General features: G+C 37.1%; 2 protein-coding genes and 1 long non-coding RNA gene across 4 annotated transcripts; all 3 read right to left on the reverse strand.

Annotated features, from left to right (window-relative positions):
* Positions 1-111: 111 nt before the first annotated feature.
* Positions 112-12,038, reverse strand: rin2b (Ras and Rab interactor 2b). 2 transcript variants are annotated; one of them, XM_027014075.3, is made up of 11 exons: positions 11,922-12,038; positions 10,323-10,426; positions 9,801-9,984; positions 9,562-9,673; positions 8,560-8,632; positions 7,527-7,618; positions 5,095-6,351; positions 3,903-4,211; positions 3,467-3,598; positions 2,642-2,805; positions 112-2,547 (listed from the first exon to the last, which is right to left on the reverse strand). In XM_027014075.3, the coding sequence occupies exons 1-11, from the start codon at positions 12,030-12,032 to the stop codon at positions 2,224-2,226; spliced, it is 2,862 nt and encodes a 953-aa protein (XP_026869876.3). In that variant the 5' UTR covers positions 12,033-12,038; the 3' UTR covers positions 112-2,223. The 2 variants fall into 2 exon arrangements, with proteins under 2 accessions (XP_026869876.3, XP_026869869.3); XM_027014068.3 differs by having other exon boundaries at positions 3,467-3,601; positions 11,922-12,036.
* A 2,903-nt stretch (positions 12,039-14,941) lies between these two features.
* dtd1 (D-aminoacyl-tRNA deacylase 1) lies at positions 14,942-17,968 on the reverse strand. Its single transcript, XM_027013196.3, has 6 exons — positions 17,813-17,968; positions 17,249-17,339; positions 16,735-16,970; positions 15,979-16,076; positions 15,552-15,714; positions 14,942-15,308 (listed from the first exon to the last, which is right to left on the reverse strand). Exons 1-5 carry the CDS (start codon positions 17,853-17,855, stop codon positions 15,559-15,561), a joined length of 624 nt encoding a protein of 207 aa, XP_026868997.1. The 5' UTR covers positions 17,856-17,968; the 3' UTR covers positions 14,942-15,308; positions 15,552-15,558.
* A 1,822-nt stretch (positions 17,969-19,790) lies between these two features.
* On the reverse strand, positions 19,791-22,806 carry LOC113579934 (uncharacterized). The gene is made up of 2 exons (XR_003410929.3): positions 22,369-22,806; positions 19,791-20,068 (listed from the first exon to the last, which is right to left on the reverse strand). It is a non-coding gene; the product is annotated as an uncharacterized LOC113579934 (long non-coding RNA).
* Positions 22,807-22,938: the final 132 nt, after the last annotated feature.

A 22,938-nucleotide genomic window follows, 5' to 3' on the forward strand; every position in this document is an offset into this window, starting at 1 on the left:
CCATTAATTTCACAAATTTAGAACATATTTCTGATGTACAGTAAAAGCATTTTCTCTATGGATTAATGGAAAATACAGTAATAATAAATGACAACACCTTTAACAGTGTGCTCAACGTCTTGACAAATCCATTTATTTACGAGCATAGAATCATCTGCATCAATACATTGTCCTACTGTGTGTACAATAATATTAAAATAGGTTTAATGTAGTGTTACATACATGTAATATTTTTATGTTTATATATGTATGTATAACAAATCAACATCACAGCTATTAGTCCCATTTCTACTTAATCTGTTGTCCCAAAGCAATTTACTCTTCCTGGAATGTTTCCTGGATCACATTATCCTTCACATTGTTTGAAACTTTGATAAGTATTATTAAAAATATTATTGGCTACTAGCTTGATGTTATTTTTATAATAATTCTGGGATTTTATAATAATTCTTCAACTGAAGTATGCTAAATTGGTACATAGGAAGAAAAATCTTTAATAAATTAATATTTGCCATGTGAGTCACACTGATTAGGAATTACAAATTACTTAATTTAATTGAAAGTTTTACTTAAAAGAAGACATTTAGAGTAGTTTAAAATGTTTTAGGTTATTTTTTGTCAAATGCATCTTTATATTATGTCCTGGAATTATGTCTTGTGGATGTTTTTGGCCCCATCTGTAATTCTAAAATCAACCATTTCACAAAACTATATTAAAATCATGTTAAGCTTCTTAGTTATCTTAAATATAATAGGTTTTGAGGTTTATCATTGAAATAGTATTTTAAATATTTTACTTGAAAAATCAGTATTAAGCTTTTCTTAAGCGATCATTTCTGATTCTCTGTTTTACTGATGAGTACACACACCAAATTTCCTTACTAATCTGTTAATAAGGTTAAGTTCAGAGAACATACATAAACACTGAAACAACTTGGTTGTTGGTCTTTATAATTAAAGTTATGGGTATAAAAATAGCTCTATGCTTATTAATACAGAGTTCCACTATCAGAGCAATGATTGAGAAAAAAAGAAAATTGAAAAGAATGTGAATTTTTCCCTGTCACACAGTGAGGATGACAGAGAGGAAAGGGATTCTCCCAGGGCCACAGTGGGAGAACTGCAGTTGTTGGTTGAATACTCACGTCAGGAAGTCCTATGGAGACTGCTCTCATCAGACCACAACCACAGACTCCTGGATCTTAATGTCATTGGATTTTTAATTAGAACCTATTGTCAGGTAAGACCAATGAGCAAGAAGCAGATATGTTATATTGCTGGAGCGATTTTAAAGGACTTTTGGAACCTTCATAGGATTCAAAGGATGATATAAATAACTTTTTTAAAGTCTATTTTTTAAAACAAAATCAGCCTCAGTGGGATATGCCTTCCATCAATACATTTCATTAAAATGGTTTACATATCACAGAACCAACATCCTGACCTAAATCCATTGGAAAGGTTTGGGTCATGGACCTAAAATGAAGGAATGTTCTTAGACTCCTACTATCATTATCCCTTCACCACCACCAAAAAAGAGCTTTTTCATTTTCATTTTTCTTTTTCATTTTGTGTTAAAGAGCTTTTTAATTTTCTCCTAGAAATGTTATTAATTCTTGGGGGGGAAAAATGGGTCAAACCCCAAATTATATTAAATGGTCCTAACAACAAATCTTTTGTCAGAGAAGTAACTTGCTGGTGCAGTGAATTCTTCAGTGGAATGTTGGAAACAGAGAAATTCACTTACATAGTCTTCTTGTACACAAAGATAAATTCATTAAAAGAGATAAATGTTTTGATAAAAAATTAAAGCTAATACATGTCTGGGTGTAAAAAGGTTTTGTTGTTGAGACCAATACAAGCTTACTATTATATAATTTTGGGTTTTGTTTTGCCTGGGAGTATAGTTTTTAATTAGATATTTTTGCTTTTGATAAATAGTCAAATGTTTTTGTTAAGAATTTTTGAGTGACATTAATTGAGGATGGCAAACATTTGGTAGGACATAAAATATATCTCATTCCATTATCTATATTTATCATGTGCAACAATAAAAGAGAAAGTAATATTTCTCTTTTTTCGCTACTGCTCGCCATTGCTTGATGTTGTCACCAGAACCTTTCATGTCGAACTGAGCAATGCAAGTGGGACACTGATGCTGGTGCAGCTCCCAACATGGCTCATACAATATATTAACTGGCTCAGTCCACAAACTACCATTGCTCAGTCTTCAGTGCAGCTGCTGTTGTGAGACTGGGATGGTTTACAGCCATTGGGATTTGGCAGTCTTCTATACACAAAATAGAAGGCTTTGGGGTGAGGACGGCTCTGGAACTCTGCTTTAATCCACTGAGGGTATGTGTCTGGGGCCAGCTGCTGGCTACAGTCATCTGTGATGAGGAAGAGGGCATAGTTTTCTGGGTCAGTCACGTGGAATTTGTGGGCACAGAGGCGACTGACCTCCTCTGTGGTATTGTTGGGGTGCACTTGCAAAGTTTTTGCTGTGCAACCACTGTCAGCTTCTTGTAGAGCCACTCGGAGGAAATTCTAAAAACATACACACATAGAAAACATACAAATTTGAAGTATCACAGTATTAACAACAAAAAAGCAACAACCATCATGTGCAGTGTTATGATACCTGGAAGTCATCCACAGAAGGAAGGTTTCTCTGGATTGTGCGCCTTTGGTGCCACTGGTGTAATGTACTGCGTGTGGCAGAGCTGAGAACACAAGCAGCCTGATCCTCCTGGAAGTTCTTAATCAGAGACATGGCTCCACATGCACTTGTCAAATAGTATCCACCTAAAGGTGAAAGTTATTAAAATGTTTACTCTTATACACACATAAAGATAAATGGCTATAGGTTACTGTCTAAGGTTTTGCCCTATCATTCTGAGATTCCTGCTCCGAATCCAGATGATGCCACAACCGTCCATGACCAGGAATCTGAGCAGGCATAACTGACCATGCTCTATAGGTGGGAGGGATGCCCTTGTTTCTCTTTCCATCAGTGCAGCCCTAGCCGATCAATCACCAATATGTAAAATCAGGTTTTTTGTCTCAGAGGAAGCACATGCTAACATTCAGCCTTCCAAGTTGGCAGTTATTGTGCAATAGAGGAAGACTTAACTAGTGGGTTGGAATAAGCATCAAATAAACTGAAAGATATTTGGGTAAAGAATAATGCCTGCTACCACCTATGCAGTGGAAGTCTTCATGGCCTTAAGGTAGGTGGCGGTAAGAGACTGTAATATGGACAAGTCTGGATTAATTTCTTAATTTATGTGTACTGTATATAGCTGATAACCTACGTGCTTGTATATATTCTTACACTTCAACATTATAAAAGTAGCATTTTAATGACCAAAATGTATGAGTCACTTTGTATAAAAGTGTCAGCTAAATGCAATACATGTAAATGAGTGTATGTACATGCTGGTTTGTGAACATTGTGGAGATCTACCTTCTCCATGAAGTAGAGAGGGGTCCAGGAGTTCCATCATATACTGGACCTCTGTGTCTAGCTGAGGCATATCACACTGGGCCAAAACATAAGTCAGCATAGGTAGAAAATCATCAGCCCCAAACGACCTGCCTGCTAGAAAGCATATAGAGAAAAATACTTTCAGATTTACAAACAGTAAGTTTTTATTTCCTAGTATTTCAGCTGCTATATTTATAACTTCATTTCCTGTGATGATGACACAGTTCAATAGCACTGCATATTATGTTTTAGTATATTTCAAACTTTCTTATTCTCTGGCTGACACACACATGCATGCAAGTACACACACACACACACACACACACACACACACACACACACACACACACACACACACACACACACACACACACACACACACACCACCTCATGCCTCTTTATTTCCCCGACTCACCTGAGCGATTCTGCATGTCGGTATAGATGAGCTTGCATACATGCAGAAGCACCTTGATTTTCCTCTCCGGTGAATACATCTTGCACATGGAGCGGAGTTTGAGTCGGATCCGCTTGATGGCATGGAGGTCTGGTGATCGCACTGTGTCTGCTCCCAGCTCTCCCGGTTGCTTTGACTTGGCTATGGCCAGGTTCTCCTGTAGCCGCTGCCATACACCACTGCTTACCTGGAACTTGTGCAGTGCTGCATAGACTGAGCCATGCAGAGGCTTCAGTACACACTTGTGCATGGCTCTTTCTAGTACTACATCTGTGAGAGAGGAGAAATGTTCATTCTCAACTGCACTAGAATGTTAAGCCATTTCCTAAAAAATACAATCTAGGAATTGTAGGAGAACACACATAAGGCAAACTCATATAATTTGAGATGTCTTTAAAACATATTGTTATACATCTACTGTTTTAGGAACAGAAAAACTAGAATGAACACTATATAGTTCAAGTATGAAATATGTAAGGCCAACATTTTACTACCTTTTAACAGCTCTCATCAAATTAATCCAACAGTCAAATATCAAATTTATGAAGTCTATACTGTTATTAGCATTCACTGGTAGATTTGCATAGAGTAAAAAATTTTTCTCTCTTACTTTTTTCTCTTACAAAAGAGGCCAGTGATATACTAGATATTTATGTCTGCATTTATCATATTTAAAAAACAACCACAAATAAAAAACCAAGCAAACAAAAAAACAAAGAAGCTGAAAACACAGTGAATAAAAGGTTCGGGCTAGCACTATGATTCAGCTCTCTGACTAAGACTGTGCTTGTTGACCAAAGACAAAAATATAGTGGCAAGATAATCCATAATTTATAGTAATCTTTCTGCCTCTGTCTGACAGTCATAATCTGACTCTTTCTCTTGCCTACTCAGCACAATATTCTTGCCACATACTTCTCATATTTAAACATTTCTTTCATAGTCCTCAAACTAAGGACATGTATATTTAGCTTGGCCATTTAGATATGACATAGGCTCACCAAAGAGTGGATTAATTTCTAATTTAAAGGTAAAAGCAAAAACAGATGGTAAAGTAAATATGGTAAAGTTTTCTGTTTATGTTGGTTTCACTGTTCATGCTTTCATTTAATACAAATAGTAATGACTTATTATGGAAATCCTGAATATTTACCGATCTGGTCTTCAGGTATGAGGGACTCGATGGGGGGATTCAGATCAGAGGCCTGCATTAAATAGGCCTTCATCTGGGTCATGAACTGTCTGACGGTTTGCAGCAAGTCGAGGCCTGACATATGGCAGCTGTGGTTCTCCTGCACAAAGCTTACATAGTCCTGTACCAAGCAGCCAAAATAAGAGCTTTTGTTTCTTGATAGTTCCACAATGCGCCGCAGAGCACGTCTCTCAGGGGTGGGTAGCACACCCAGGACACCCCTGACCTTACGGAAGTGTCCCTTTAATGCTCGTGGCAGGATAAGAAGTGATCCTGAATGCACCTCCATGTCTTCCATCATCAGAAGCTTCCTGGAGTTCTGTGAGGCACGTAGCCGCAGCTGCAAGTCCCTCTGAAGTCCTGCCCCATAGTCATCTGCCTCTTTCTCCTCTTTATCCTCATCACTGCTGTTGTCTGTGGAGAGGCTTTGGTCTGGGCTAAGGAACCGATCAAAGTGGAGAGGGTGGGGAGGTGAGTCCAGGGAATCAGAGGAGGAGGTGAATGTGCTCAGATCACTTGATCCTTGACTTAACTCTGCCTTTCCGCTACAGTGCTGAAGGATGTTTGTAACAGTACAAGTTGAAGGTTCCTTGTGAGCATTGCTGGCTGGGTATAAGGCCCTGGCCATGTTCTGATCATCCAGAGCAATACCGCAGTGGTGACTGTCAGTGCCTGACTGCTTTTGTTGAGGAGGAGGAGGTGCAGGAAACCTTTTTGGACTGCTGTGTTTAGGTCCCATAGTGCTTGTAGGCTCGTGTTTCTGTGCTGGGCTCTGATTGGTTCTGGCATAGGCAGCTGTCACGGATATTCTCTTCTGACCTGGATGACAAGGCAGACAGCGAGGAGGAGGGGGCCTGGGTGGAGGAGAGGGTTGGGATTTGTTACTGGCTTCTTTTGAGTTCGGCTCGGAGACGTCTTTGCTAGCCGCTCTGATGCTGTTTCCCGTGTGCCGTTGGTGTGTCTGAAGAAAAAGTGGATTGAAGAAGCACAGTGCCTCACTGGAGCTACTCTTGCCATCAGCACTGATGGAGCATGTATGTGCTAGCGAAAGAGGAGTGCACCGCTGATTGTGTCTGGCTCTGCATGATGATAGGGTCTGACTTTGTCTCCTTATTACCGATAGTTCACAGTGCAGGGAGTTAGGAAGCTCGTTCTGAACCAACAAACAAGAATGAGACAACGTATCCCACTTTCTGCAGAGAGCTACATCCCAGAAACCTGGCAACAAACAGAAAAAATTACAGTGAAGTAACCAAGCAATTGTGTGCTAATAACAAATCACAAACAGGAAATCCCTAAACCAAAACATATACTCACACTTGCTTTCTTCAACCTGATTAGTTATTACTTAGTACATTTGGGTCTATGTATGTGAGTGAATCCAGACTTTGTCCTCTCTTTTAGTAGTTTTCAGAAATGCCTGAAGACATCCAGTGTAACCAAATATGTATAAATGAACACTGATTCAATAGTACTGACCAAACACACACACAAACACACCCAAATGTCAGAGTCACTCAGTACAAACAAAGTATCTGTGTGGATGGGTGAACTTTATATGTTACAGAATGTTCCTCCTCTTTCTCCTCCCCCTTCCAGCCACTACTTATGTCAGTTGGTGTAATTTCACTTCCTGCCAGTTGTCCTGTTACAGTAAGCTTCAGTGAAGGACATTCTATTAATAATGTATGCTTCTTTTGGTCATATTAAATACATCTACAACTTCCCACATCAAAATAAAAATCCCACTGGTCCAAGATAAATAATTTCATCAGAGCCATATGAAGAAATACATCAAATATAGACAGTTTATAACTTTTGAAAAGGCTCTTATGAGGTAATGAATAAGTGAAACAATATGCACATTTAAAAGTGACTAGAACTAGACCCTTTCTGTCAGATCAGATAACAGATACACTTTCTCTCTCATGCTAATTCAATCTGTGTCACACTTACTCGGCAGCACTAATAATAACATGGAATGAGACCATAATAGGAGTGTGACTAGTACTGGAGTAATGAAGACAAACAGAGTACGCACTTACAGAGGGACATATCAGTAGCCTATGTTTAACAATTCAAAGCTTATGTCTTTCACAGTGAAATTTTTTATGAGGTCTTACATATAACGCTGACAAGTTCAAAAAAAAAAAAACCATTTAGAAAACAGCATGATAGTGCTTTTTGCTAATTATTTTTTGCCAAAATATCATGAATGTTAAAATGCTTTCTGCTGTGGCCACAATCTGCATTTGTTTTCATACACCTGCATGTCTTAATCTCCCTCTATCACATTAATATGTGACAAAGAACAATGCTCATGACTGGAGCATGTGTTTGCTGTGAGATTAGCTGTAGTAGTAGCATTTGACAGCTAAATCCCAGTTCAGTACCTGCTCCCAGCTTGGCAACTTCCTCCAGCTCTGAAAGAGTTCTTGCTGAGTTGATGGCTTCAGGCAGCCTCAGGGGGAAAGGTAGAATATCTCTTTAGAAGAAACCGCAAGACATGATCAGATGGGAATTGTCAGAAAAAAACAAATATAGAGACAGGAAAAAGTAAGACATGGAGAGACAAAGAGCAAGGAAGGTGAAGGAAAGCAAGATACACATGCCAGCCAAAAAGCTTGAACGAGCTTTGTCCCGTCAGTTTGAGGTCCACTTTGGTACCGTTGGTATTGGAAAAGGCTCTGCGCTGTGTATCAGAAGGCTGCTTACACTTTTGTCCCTGAGCTGTTCAGTGTTGTAAGATTGAGCTCTAGTTTCCCCCGCAGCCATGACAGCCTTAGAAAAGATCAGTAGTTGCCCTGTAGTCTAAAAAAACTTTTCCCTGAAGTACTTTTCCCTTTTCTCTATGGACCTTTTGAGCTGATCTGACATTGTACATCTAAAAAAGAAGCATGCACTTCTGCAAATTGTCCTGTTTATTTTCAGGTTTCTGTACTTAAAAATCATAATCTTCTGATATGATATACAAGTCACTACAAAATACATTTAACAGTGATAAGTCCAGGCTTTCATATCACAATGAAATGGAAAGTAAAGCAACAAACAACAAATCACACCAAAAACTCAGTTAAAAGTGAAACACATTTTTAGCTATAAAAAGGACATTTGGAAAGTATATGAACTGAATTGGGTGTTGTATTACCAAGGCTGGTAATACGAATAATCCTACACAGCTGACTTCATAAAACATACATTCAGATGATTTATAATGCTTTAATATATTTTTAACAATTTTCTGCAAATCACACGATTTGAATTATGAATGTGTGCTCTTATAATTTCCTATTTATTACTAAAAGAAATCTCTTTTAGTAATAATGTTTTATAAGCTACTCTTATAAGTTTATAGCAAGTTAAAGGTAAATGCAAAAATCAGTTGGGTGGTATGTCATGTGGCTTGGTGCTTTTTAAGAATTTTACCTGCTGATGCAATAAAAGGTCACAAGACGAAAAAGATCTGCAAAACTGATTCCCGAGCCTTCCAAAGAGAATGCTAAAACACAATACATAAAGACATATCACCAACAAATCAAAAGTATTTGTGTGTGCAGTTAAGTACCTCTCTGACTCTGGATCCTTCCAATCATTAGTTGTATGTTCATTATACTTACATTCATTATTCTTCCATTGAATTATTTGATTCCAATTTACAAATTGGATTACCCTTATATCTGATATTTTGGTGTATTTGCTATATTTGATTAGACTACAAATATTGCACAATTTATAGGATTTTTCAGCTTTATATTTAATAAACATTTTCACAAGTCTTCCACGAAAAAGGCTTAAGAGTGTGAAAGCAAGAGCAAGTAAGATAAAAGAAGCCATTAATTCTATGATTAATTCTAAAATTTGTTCTAACATTAATCATTAATTCTGTTCCATTAATATACCCCTCCACATAATGTCTTTGTACCCCATCTTCTTGAACACTTTTTTTTTTACTGTGAATTGCAAACTGAAATTATATTTTGAAAAATGGGTATAATTAAAAAAATGAAATCATAATTAAAACAAAATACATCATGTTATCCTCTATGTCCTGTAATGGTATCCATGTTATGCTGTATACACTGTTATCCTGTTTTAATTAAAGTAAATACTCATTGTATATTTGCTAGTACATCCCATTGTGATTTACCTTTCACCTACTTGCAGCTTGTTTTCACCAAACGTTAATCATTATGCCAATTCCTTCCCACCAGCGAACCCACAATGATGAGGCAAATGCTTTTGTGTTGTGATGTTATGCATAGTAATAAAAATAAGATATGTATAATAATAAGCTCTGCATAAATTAAGCAATGGTAACATAAGTAAACTATTCCATAATGAAGAAAGATCATTAAGATCATTACAGGCAGGGCTATTTTTAAAATGTGAACGAAGGACACTATTGTGTCTGAATGGAGAGCAACATACTGAACAAGCTTTCTTCAAGAGGGTAGTGGATGATAGGAGATCCTGGTGTATTGTCTACACGAAGTGAGAGTACCTTCTTCTGAAGGGCAGATGACCTCCTCACCAAAAACACCTGCAAGGGGCACAGGTCACAAAGATTATTAAAAGGGGCCTCCGATTGGCTGGACCTTCATTCACACTTTCCTAAATGTTTGTCCCACACTTAAAGGAACACAAGCATGCAGGCAAAACCTTCTTACCCCTACTGGTTGCTGCAGTAGGATGCGTGTAGCCTCCTGTTCAGTGACAGACAGCAGTAACCAGATGGGGTGTGTAAGAGTGACTCTCTCTTGTGCACTTATGCGTTTGCTTACATTTTCACTCTCACATGGCCCCCCTACCAAAGGGTACTGCAGGTACACCCCACTCACCTCTCCCTCCACACTACAGGCAAAGAAGAGACAGTGAATGAGAGTGGGACAGAAACAGAGCATGAGTATTAAAAGCTAATTGCTTTAATATTATTTATAATAATGTAATAATATAATTTAAAATCATACAACTGTGGAATATTATCATATTATTCCTATCCTTCTTCAGTTAACTATCTATGTGTGGAGCATTACTGCAAGCCAAAGTTTAGACTGAACAGTATCTTCCTTTTTTCATAAATTTAGTTTAATTTCATAATGCCCTAGTAATACAAAGATAAGGGTGTGGAAATTATATAAAATATACAAATAAAAGATTACCACCACAAAACATGCAGATCTTGTACTCACTCATGGAGGAGAGAGGCTTCAGGCTCTCTGGTATATCTCTGTGAAGCTGTATAAACCATATCCTGCTCCAATCGCTCAAGTTCTGATGCAAGTGCATCTACTAGCTTGAAAGAGACAAGTTAACTAGTGACAGAACTTTACAGAAGACACAGAGAGAAAAGGAGAGAGAAAGAATGAGAACAAGGAGATAATGAAAGCAAGAAAGAATATGGAAAATTAAAAACACTGACAGGACAGAAGCTCTGCTCTCATGAAAATAAGCAGAAATGTTTAGACCTCCTCTTATCCCCCCACCCAGGGGAAAGGATGTGATTTAGTCACCTTCCTGTACTCATAACCTGTTCTCCCAGACAGGAAACTGGATGTAGAAGTGCCACAGTAAGACGAGAGCCACAGAGGACCTCTACATGTAAAGCACTTAATGTCTCCTGTAAACTCAGCTTCTTCAAAGTAGGGTAGATTGCTGCTTATCAGCCAAGAGAAACCCAAGAAGCATAAACATTTTTGTCCCTAAGCAAATACACATATTAAGGGAGTATATGAGAATTTAGAACTGAAGTCTGAATGAAATGACAAAGATTTTATTTGGATCTCTAGTTTTTTCTTTACAAATTGAGGGTTTTGAGCTTATGAAATTATAAAAGACAGGAAGACTGAAAGTTATTGGACAATAGATGGCAGTATTTTCTACAGAATGGTATGTAACAGATTATTTCATCAGTAAGTATAGCAGGCTCTTAGACATGCCTTCTGATATCAATGATCACAAATCAAGATAATTTTTAAAGACTGTGGAAGATCATCTCTAATAATTTATGTATTTCCAGGCATGTACCCATTGATGACATACTTTAAACTGCTTTGACAGCAAGATCTATACTTCTCCACTGTATTTTCTTAATCTCTTGTGTTCAATATAAGGGCTAAGTATATGCATACATTTCATTACTTTAGGTATTCAGGAAATTCCAAATATGCAGTTAATATGAGTTCAGTTAGGATGCACATCTTGATAGAAAACATTGTTAACATAAAAAGGTTAAAATGACACAAAGGAAAAATAGCAGAAGAAAGGCAGAAAAACAGGGAAACAGACATAACAGTTCATGTAGCCAGGGAATGCAGCAGAGAGCTGAAATTGGAAGAGAAAGAGCTTTCTTGTTCTGGGTTTTCCCATGGCTCAGACACTAGTCTATACATCATGGCTAAAACTAATAAATTATAACACTCTCCCTGTGAGCAGGCATTAAGAAACACATAGTGCAAATTCAAAAAAGAAACAAAATTTTCCCATAGGCCACATTGAATGAGATGTAAAAATATACAAGTACTATCAGTATGTTGCCAAATATAGTTAAAGTCCAATACACAGCTAAAGTCATAATAGCTTAATTGTCTGCAAAATCATGAAATTGAATGTGGGAAGCCAGTAATACTTTATGGTAAAGGCAGTGAAAGCTTTCTCAGTGAAACAGAGTGTGAGCCATCAAAGAGGAACAAAGACTAACAGATGATAGAGATGTATAACTTCACAGAGTCCATAGCATAAGACTAAATTATGCCAGAGTGCGCAAAATAATAATTTTTAAGATGCCTTACCTTAAAAAAACTCCCAGTTTTGTCCATCCCACAAGGCTGGGAAACTGTGTTCATGGCCATGTTGATATACCCATTTAAAGACCCTGCCAGACCCTGCCGGAATATAAACATGGAGAGCAGATATGAAGCATCTGAGCTGGACACAAGCTGCAGTTTGGTACTACTAGAAGCTGCTTTTTTATGGTGATCTTACACTGGTCCTCCTCTTCGCTTAGTGTGCTTATGTTTCTGTTGAACAGTGTGCGTGTGTGTTGAATTGTTGGACTGTGTACACATGCAGGAAGTAATCAGGATGAAAGAGGGATCTGTGAGACCTACTTTAAAGTCTACTGGCCGAAATCACTGACAGAGAAACTTAGAGATCAATTTGTATGTTATTGTAGCTAAAAACAAAGAATGCTCTATTAATTTAATAACTTTATTTTTTATCTTCCCAGAAAATATAAATGCAAAAATCAACTTCATTCATTATTTGTTATAAGTTTGCCATCTGGTGTCAAACTGAGGAGGGTTCCCCTTCTGAGCATTGGTTCCTCTCAAGGTTTCTTCCTTTTGCTCTGAGATTTGTTCTTTGCCATTGTTACTTTGGCTCGGCCTGGACCTAAAGTCTTTGTATAGATGACTTCTGTAAAGCTGTTTAGTGTTAGCGCGTGATACAAAAACACTATACAAATAAATTTGAACTGAAATAATGAAAGACCCGACTCAATCATGATGAATGTTTGGTGGTATTGTGGCTCAGAATCCAGAGCAGAGTGGATGAAATACCCACACTCTAGTTAGCCTGCAGAACAGCCCAATGAATCCAGAATCTAACCAAACATGGTTTTATCCATTAATTAAATCACATCCACATCAAAGAATTCAAACTTTTCCTACCTACTGTATAATATTTAGAGAATAACCACAAAGTCTATTGAATAAGGAGACACTGAGAATGTTTTTATAAAGGTAAATGTACTCAGTCTTTCTTTCACAAACACTTGTCTATTCATTGTATTATTATATTGGTGGTTCTGTTGGTGAAGAGGTCCCCAGCCAGGCAATAGTCCAGTCTCTCTGAAATGACAATGGGGTGTAGATGGGCATACAAGCACGCACACACGCACGCACACACGCACGCACGCACGTACATATGTACACACACGACTTTGTGACCAGTCTGGGTCTAATAGTGATATAACTGACATAAAAAAAAACTAAACAAAATAGGCCTAAATATAAACTACAAATTCATCTGGTCATATCATGAAATATCCATAACACATTCTACATTGGCAGAATACATAGCACACTGTATTTATCTAACAGAATTGCTGTTGTAATTATTAAGATAAAGATCCATGACATTTCATAGTGCAGTCTTGATTCTAAAAGAATCATAACACAGAAACCACACAGCCTGAAATTGCCCAAGGTACCTGTTACATTTAGCAGACACTTTCATCCAAAGCAATATACATTTGTTACTGAGTACAATTTGAGCAATTGTGTTAAGGCCCAACAGCGGTAGGGTTTGAACCACCAATCTTGTGATTACTAGTCTAATAGGTTAACTGCTGAGCTATCCCTGCTCCAGATGCCTTTGAGGTCCCTTTCTTCAAATACAGACTAGAATTCTGCCATGATACAAGTGAATGACAAAAACACAATCTCTGATGTCCTTTTAGTACCAACACCAAAGAAACTTCAATATTTAATTTGGTGACAATCACTGAATATAAAGTATGATCTCACAAACAGCAAGAGAACAACATATGATACATTGTAACAAAAAAGTAACCAAGGAAAGTAATGAGAACTGTATCACCCATAATCCTGTCACAATGCTAACAGTGCAGAATGGCTGTCCATGTTTTCACGTATTTCTCATAGAAGAGCATCATATATACAAGCTGTGTGCTACAGCCCTCTGTGGAATACACAGCAGTATCACAATGATCTATCTGATATAATGTTCTACAATTGCTGTACAATGTACATCTGCAATCAGCTATAGAAGATCAGACATTCCAGCAGTTAAGAATATTCAAAATAATATCCTTGATTATAAATATTCTATTTCAGTGAGTACTGTGACAGTCAGTGATTAAGAAAACAGTAGTTTTCCAGTAGAATTAATTAGCAACCACATAAAATAGTTTGGTGGACAAGTGTAATGATAGGTTGCATTAACAACACATACTAGAGAAGAAATACCAATACTCTCTTAGTATCTCAAACCTAAAATAGAAAGTTACCAAATTTGGATATAAAAAAATGTTCACTGTTAATAAAGTTTCACATGGGGACTAAAATTACATATTTACACATTAAAAAATCATAGAACATGTTGAACTACAGGCATTAAATAATAAAGAACCATAATGTAGTGACTAAACATATGGTGCTCCTCTTCAGGTGAAAGGCAAAGTGACAAAGGAGTCCAGCCATGTCATGGCTGTATTACTTTAACATCTTCTGATATTCACTATAACTATGGATACAATGTTCAGTTTAATGTTTTACAACAAATCACCTTTTCAAATGGAACTTGATGTCAATTATGGTTAGACAAGATTGGCTTTTTAGGCTGTGTCTTCCATAGGCATTTCTCAAGTTTGGCAATAACAAGCAATGAAATGCAGATCTTTAGGCTACTACAAACACTACGAATAAATATAATTTATTTACTCCCTTTCACAGTAACCAATGAATACATGTTTGCAGTGAAGGAGCTTCTGTTTTCCAATTCAATTGTATGTATGTATGTATGCATGCATGCATGCATGCATTTAGGCTAATCCTCTTCTCTATTTGTGGTTTTAAAGAAAAGTGAAAAAGTAGGCTACATTACAAGCAGCTCACTGTTCTTTACAAACTGTTCTGAAAGGCCTCTTGCATATACACCCTCCCCTAGATTCAATTAAAAAAAAAACAAAAAAAACCTCCCATATCCATTTTTTTTTTTTTTTTACATTTTCATAAGTTTTAATTTCTTGGATTTCTTTGTAGACTCCAATCTACTGGTCTCAAAAGGCTCAAAAAAGACAATGCACCTTTAATATTTTCATTAAAATCACATGTACATATACATTTAAGACAATTCTCATCATCATCCACATAACTACAATAAATAATCGGACATTCTGTCCAAAATGGCGCAAATATGCTTTGTAAAATGCATCTTGGCCAATTTCACACTCCTGTCAGAGGTCCTGTTATTCAGATAAATTCAAAGTTTGAGAAGAAAATAAGACTGCACAGTTGATTGCATGGGTGATCAGAGACAGGAAAATTATGATCACGTCATTAGAGGAGTCAGGTTAAGTTGCACTACACACGTCGAAATCCCTGAAGATGGCAGCCTCTCTTTGGAGGCTGGACAGATCAGTCCCAAACAACCTCCTAATCAGACAAACAAACATTAAAAATTTGGAATGTAAAATTATTTTTAAAAGATATTGTTATAAGAATACTGCATTCCAGTACTGTGTGGAGTCTAGCCATAACTCAAAGTAACAACCCTGAAAAATTTCAGCCATAATGCAAAATTGTGTACTTTTTACACAATTATGTTTTAGCATTTTCTTTTAATTCCAACAATTCATCAACCACCTTACTCTGAGAATTAAAATGTTTATAATTCACCTCTCTGCTATGGTTCTCTTTCTGAAGACACGTCCCCCTCTGCTCCACTGCTGGCATTTGGATCTGCTTTACAGCGCAATGCAACCTTTTCCCGGCCTGACTCAGAGCTGCCTTTGGATCGTGTTTTCTCCTTACGCTGCTGCTGCTTCTCTAGTTTGGACAACTGATATGCAGGACAATGACAAATACACAAAGGATTTTAACAAACATAAACCTGAATGCACAGCAAAAGATCTTTAATCACTTCTAGAAGCACTACTCTATACCAACAATTACAACTAATTTTAAAATGCAAGTTTAAAACTAAGAAAGACATTTTTAAAGTGCACTCACTCATCTGTCTTACGCTTTGAGGGATATTTTACTTTTACGAGCTGTGTATTTAGTAAACTAGTGTGCCACAGCACTGAATTTAAAGGTATAATACCTGTTTAGCATCTGTGGGTCCAGATGGAGACTCTAAATGAATGGTGACAGGTCCATCATTTTGGATATGCACTTGCATGTATGCACCAAACTTGCCATCTACAAAAAGATGAATGATTAATCAGTCTGTTTTTGGTTGAACATATATGTGTTATTATAATACACCTCAATGTTGCACTACCCTATACATTTAATTGTCATTTCATTTTTTATTAATCAAAATCTGTTAAAAACTACACACACCAACCTTACTCATTTCATAAGAATATTATATTCACATTGTAAGCCTACATCTAGACTCTACCCTACCTGTGGTCATTCAGGTGGTTATTTCTATTAGCTGTCTGACACTGCAGTTTTTGGGTTATAGACCATTTTTAACTCGGCAATAACAAAACCTCCATCAATACTGCTGTGTCAAATACATGTTCCGTTGATTCAGTGCAACACTCACTACTATGCCACTACTATTACTGCTGTGTTTAAGATTTGCCAATCAAAAAATATCTGGTACAACAGTCATAAAGGAACTGTCATAAACAGTCTTTATCACCAGGATAAAGAACAGCTAATGAAATGTGCACAGGAGCAAATACAGTGCAGTCTATAACCATCAACTGAGAGTTGATTATAATAAAGTGGCAAGCGAGCATAGGTACAAAGGTAGGCAAAGAATAATAATGTGACCAGTGAATTAACTAATGAAGAAAGACTGAAGAGAACGGCATCCAACTGACCGCTCATAAGTACATCTCACCTTTAATGAGCTCTGGATTGTATGCAGTCCTCATCTGCTCCACAATGTTATTGTAGAAGGTTTGAGACAGTTCAGCAGGCATGGCTGAATGAAAGTCAGGCTTGTTTCCTTTCAGTATATGTTGCAATGTGAACTGACTCACACACAAGACCTCCAGTTCTGTGTCCATTACACTGCGACTCCATGAGCGGCCATTCTCATCCTCAAACAGACGCAGGTTTAGAATCTTACGTACCCTGAACACACACATGCGCGCGCACACACACACACACACACACACACACACACACACACACACATACATACATATATATATATTTATATATATATATATATATATATATATTTATATTTATATATATATATATATATATATATATATATATATATATATATATATATATATATATTAGTGAGAGAAAGAAAAACTGTATGGCCATGGAAATTTCTAATCACTGAAATAACATTTTAAAATAGCAATTATGCTGAGCTTCCAGTAAGTATCGTTACTCACATATAATCTATATCTTTCTGTGTATCCTCAGCGGAGATACCAAGCAAGACGCAAAGGCCTCTTCCGATAGAACTGATCTGTTCCCCTCCAACTGTTACAATAACAAAATTACAGTCACGTAAAGTTCCTGGATGTTCACGCTCTATGAGAACACAATAAATACTTGTGTGAACTAGCTGCTATATAACGTTACTTCGATTGTGACTTTATAGTTAACCAACATTAACTGAGAATTTAGCTAGGTTAGCTAATTAGCTATCGTTAGCTACTTTAAAGGATGCGGATTATTTCATAAACTAGACATGTTCATAGTGTTGCATGCTTTCCATAAAACGTAGTAACAATTTAAGGTGATTAGGACTGAACTGGAAACCGTTCCCTGACTACAAATACAGGAGCTAGCTAGCTTAGCTAAGTTAGCTGGCTAGTATCATTACTACACACAGAGTAAGTTGGGTAATGTTTGCTAGCTCTAGGTTGCATTATTCACTTTGTGCCAGATAGCACAAAAACAATGGCTAAGAACATTATTATTTCACGCATAATACTTGCGTTAGTCCTTACCCGTAACACTCGCTTTAGTCACTCTCTGAATGACTGCTTTCATTGTTTTGGCTGAAGTCTAGCCCCGAAGAAGTTAAATGTCCTGTTTTCCAGCAATGCGTATCTGCATCACTTAAACATACAGAAACTAACGAATCAAGTTAAAGATGCAATTTTGCGACAGTTTAAATTTTCACCAAGACGCAATGTGGTATGACATGAACTGCATGTGGAAAAGTTGTTATAAGTTAACTAGCGGACGACATTGCCCTTATTTCAGGTACATCTTCTGAATATTTTCTCTGAGGCATTTGGACTTTGTATGGAAATTAATCGCTGTTATCCATAAAAGGTTTTCTTACACAATAAACGTTAAAATACTTGTCAAGGAACAAGTAATATATGTATTACATTTACTTGATGTTTTCATCCAAAGCGACTTACAATTGTGACTGAATAACATTTGAGTAATTGAGGATTAAGGGTCTTGTTCAGGAGGCCAACAATGGCAACTTGGCAGTAGTAGGACTTGATCACTAGCCCATGAGAAGTGCTATGTACTTTGATCCTGCCATCTAATAAATGAAGAGGAATGTCTGATTTTTGTCGACTTTTTTTCGGTAGAAAATTTGCATTCACAAACTTTGCTGTTAAATTTAACTGGGCAAGCAACCTCCGTGAAGCTGGAAAGCGATCTATGTGATGCAGGTGCCCCATGTGATCAGAAATACAATAAACTTATGTTCATTTGTGCATTCGCCCTAGTCTGTGCAGTAAAAATGATGTGGTCACCTCTTTTTTGTCACTCAAGTTTGTTGACTGAGATCGGCAGTGTTTCCTTCTGCGTTTATGCGTTTAGCTGTACTACAATAACTAGATCTGCTGGAGTCCATCCTATAGATCCCTAAATTACACACTTTAGTATTTGGACATGGCTAATAATCTAACCAGTCTTTCTGCTGAGGTACATCCACTCCTGGTGTCATGCTGTTGCTAAGCCTCAACTCGTCTCAGAGGCTGTCCACCAACTTCTCTGTTACCCTGGACAGACATTGTCGTGCCAGATGAGTTTCACACACCTACATTCATCAAACCCAGACTAGGATTTCTAGAAACCTGGAACAGACTTTACTTGTGTGCTCTTGTTGCTTACTTTGTTCTTTATTGTTTATATTGTTGTTAGTGTGATGTCCAGTGTCTACCAGAGGAGGATGGGCCCCCTTTTGAGTCTTGGTTTCTCTCAAGGTTTCTTCCTCATAGTCTAGGGCGTTTTTACTTGCCACTGTGACCTTTGGATTGCTCACTGGGGGCTTGGACTCAGACATCTGTAACGCTGATTTGTGACAGTGGCTGTTGTAAAAAGCACTATGTAAATAAATTTGATTTTTACATGAACATGCATCCTGGGAGATCTGATCACAAGGGACTGCCAAAACGCATCTGACATTTTGATTGCCTCTCGAATGACCACATATGATTGGATTGCTACATAACTGAAGTTAGAGCCATGCACATTTACTATGTCACTCTTCCACTGCATGTTTTCCAGACAGAAGTGTCATGCAAATCATTGCTCATGTTCCAGTACGCGCTTTGACAAACCTTTAGATCATGTGGTCTGCTAAGTCAACTTATAAATGAACAAAAGAGGAGATACAGAAAGTTCCTTAATTAGCTAATATGGAGCGATTTCCAAACAGTCTTGTAGTTATGCATTTTCCAGCTATGGCAAATATGTGGTTTGGCAGTACTTTGTTGTTGCTGAAGACTCTTCAGGATGCAGTCTGATGCGTTCCAGACCACTTCAGTTTCCCAGAAAGTGATTGCATTGATTGAACTTATTACAATGTATCTCTGAGATGCATTTTACACCATTCACACTTAGTACTGGCTACTTATGATCTGATCACCCAGGATACATGTTAATACTGCATGCAAAAAAATAAATAAATCAAAAAATCACAAACACTTTCATCATTTCACAAAAGAATATGCAGGATGACAGGAATCTGTTGATTTTTATTTTTGCAAACTGAGTAAATACAGAGTAGTGCAATTGCTATTCTTTACATTTTCATTTTTTTTTATCCATATATGAATTCTATTTGTCATCAGCTTGACTTCCCGAAGAGCTGCTGGATGTCAGGCCGAAAAGTTTTAGCAGTCTGGTGGAGTAAGGAACAAAATTTTCTTTGTAGACTATTGTGGCTGACATATTTGCAGACTTAAATGTTTTCACATTTGGCCTTGTGGGTTCTTCCTCTTTAGGTGTTTCAACTGAAGAAAAAAAAAAAATTCTTAGAATTCATAGAAAGTAAAATTGCAATATTGTAGCCTACACATTATTGAAAATCATGGAGCTGTGTTACCTGTTATCTACATACAACATAGTCAAAGGTTTGGGGATACATAATGTAATCATTTTTTATTATTGGCAACACTTTACATGGTATACATTTCAGAAATACAAATGCTACAATATTAAAGAAATATAACAATACTGATAGCTTTTGTAAACTGCAAGAGTCATGCACAAGACTTTCCAGCCTCAAAACTGACACATTATATTCTGGTCAACATCAATGAAAGGTGGATGAAACATTAATGGTATCAAAGGGATTCCACTGTTTCAGTCCTGTAATTTTAAGTGCTCTCTAGCCCCTCCCAAAACCTACGGTTTTGCTGTTTTAATAACATGAAGAGTGAAACGTTTGCTCTTTGTGAATGAGGTATTTCATGTAGCTACTACAATTAACATACCTATAAGGCTACTTATATTATTATACTCTCATATTTGGTTGTAAAAAATGCTTGAATTTTGAAATGAATGCCATGAAACTTCAATAAACATGACAACTAAGCAAGCTTATTTTATACTATATTGTCATTCAGTACACAACAGGTTTTGAATCAAGTATCAACAAAGCAACATCTGAAACACTAAGAAATCTCAGGATATAAAATTTGAGTGGTCTTGTCATACCGATTAAAAAAAATACCCTTGTTTCTATAGGTCTAGTATCCAGCATTTTTTTGTTTTAGGTGACTGTATTAGATTCACTAAATTATCTAACCTTATGGACTATATTACACAACACTAATAAAACGTCCTAAATTCATATGCCATTAACAGGATTGCTTTTCAAGGTTATTCAGGATTTACTCATGTGTAGTTTTCCCACATTATTACACCATAACTGCAATACTTAACAGGCCTAGGTGTGAATTTTAGATACATTTATTTACATTACCAAACTAAAGTGACTCAAATCTCAGGTTTATGCCTTATTGTGAAACAGATTTGATTTTTCAGGACGGTGATGACACACAAATCCGATTTCTTCAAATCAGATTTTTGTATGTGGTCCATGTCTGCTTTCTGGCCATGTGACATGCCAGATCGGAATTCATCTGCGGTTTTTCCAATACGCATGCAGTTAACGCTCTCGGCGTCAGCCAACACCAGCAACGCGGCACAATAACAACAGAGGAGAGCAACAGCAATGACAAAACAGCAAAACCTAGCCGTTTGGCTTTTTTAACCAGAGGACAGATACCGGTGACCTAGATTTATGGCCAGATATTCAGACAAGCCTCCAGAAAGCAGGAAATTAATTATAGAACTATAATAAAAATATAATAAGAAACTATATATAGTTTTATGTTTAGTAAACGAGTTGTACACAATTTCCGATCGTTTTCGTTTCTATTTTAGAGGTCCAGACATCTGAAAACTTACTGTTTCCAAAGATTCCACCGTTCTGCTTAAGCTACACGGGCGGTTAGCAGAGCATTTCCAAGAGTCAGTCAGATAAATTAAACACGTCCGACTACCTCCTGTTATCAAATTAAGTATTCTGCTGTACTACTCTGGTTACATTTACAGTTTTATATAGTTGTTTGCTTAGTTTAGCATATTTGTATCTATGCTTTTTTGCATGCACCCATATAGTGAAAATGCAAGCAGATACCCTGACAGATACCAACTTTTGACTTCACGATACAGCGATCACACAACCAAATGTTTTGTTTTGATATTAGTAACTTACGTGATGGACGGAGGTACAAGCATTTTGAATGACATTTCCGCCCAGCCAGGGGTCTGGTACTACTGAAATATTTTGCCTTTACATCATGTTACACAATAACACCGAGTTAACGTTGTAGTTTACTTGTATTTCATTTTCAAAGACATGTGGACCAGCAAGTTGGTTTTGCTTTTATATCGTAGCTTACTGACACCAGTGTGCTTGAACTGTGGCGAGTGTAGTTAAGTATCTATATTCTAATCTTCAAGCGATTTTAAGGAATTTGAAATTCCCACATGGCCAAATGAATAGTGGTTTTAAACGTGAACGTAACAGCAGATTGAGTATATTTGCATTTTCCACAATCTAGTTTCTTTCTCTAATGAATTTACCTGAGAGGTCCAGCATGTGTAGCTAGGCCTAGTAGATAATTACTTAGCTATAGAACAGTTGGAATAGTAACTCATTTTATTTTTGACGTAATTAACTCATCACTCGTTCTCCTTTACTTAGCAAGCTCGCTAGCTAGCAATTTGCTGTATGACTCACCTTGAGGGCAATTTCTGTGCATATAGCTATAAAATCCATATGACCCACACATAGTCCAAATTCCGATTGCATACATCAGTGATGCGCGCTTACTCCATTTTATAACACCATTTGCCATACTAGTCAGTTGTTTACACTGTCTTCAGTACTTAACCAAACTACTTTTTTTGTGGCAGCTCCGTTTGAGCTATTTGGGAAGACTTGCACTTAGCCCTCGAGCTAACTACCGCGTTTCCGTAGCCAATCACCTGGTGCGCGATTTTCAAAATAAAAGCTTGAAAGACTGAATTACCCATGTACTGAAAAATAGGCCAAAGTAATCGAGTAAAACCTTTAAGGTTAATGGGTGCCGTATGCCTATTTGCCATAGCTGAGCAGCACTGTGAGTATTTTTTAAACCTCTATACATAGCAAGTCCTTTCTGACCACCGGCCTGCCATTTGCTGAATATATTATTGATGTTGATACAGTAATCAATAGGTCCTGTTAGAGAAGCTTCTGAAAAGTTAATGGAGTTAGAGGCTTGGTTATTTTAGCACATTTCTAATATTTCACATTGTAAACAACACT

Source organism: Electrophorus electricus, chromosome 3, assembly GCF_041902795.1.
Source record: "Electrophorus electricus isolate QZ-2024a chromosome 3, ASM4190279v1, whole genome shotgun sequence".
In the NCBI taxonomy this organism is placed as follows: domain Eukaryota; kingdom Metazoa; phylum Chordata; class Actinopteri; order Gymnotiformes; family Gymnotidae; genus Electrophorus; species Electrophorus electricus.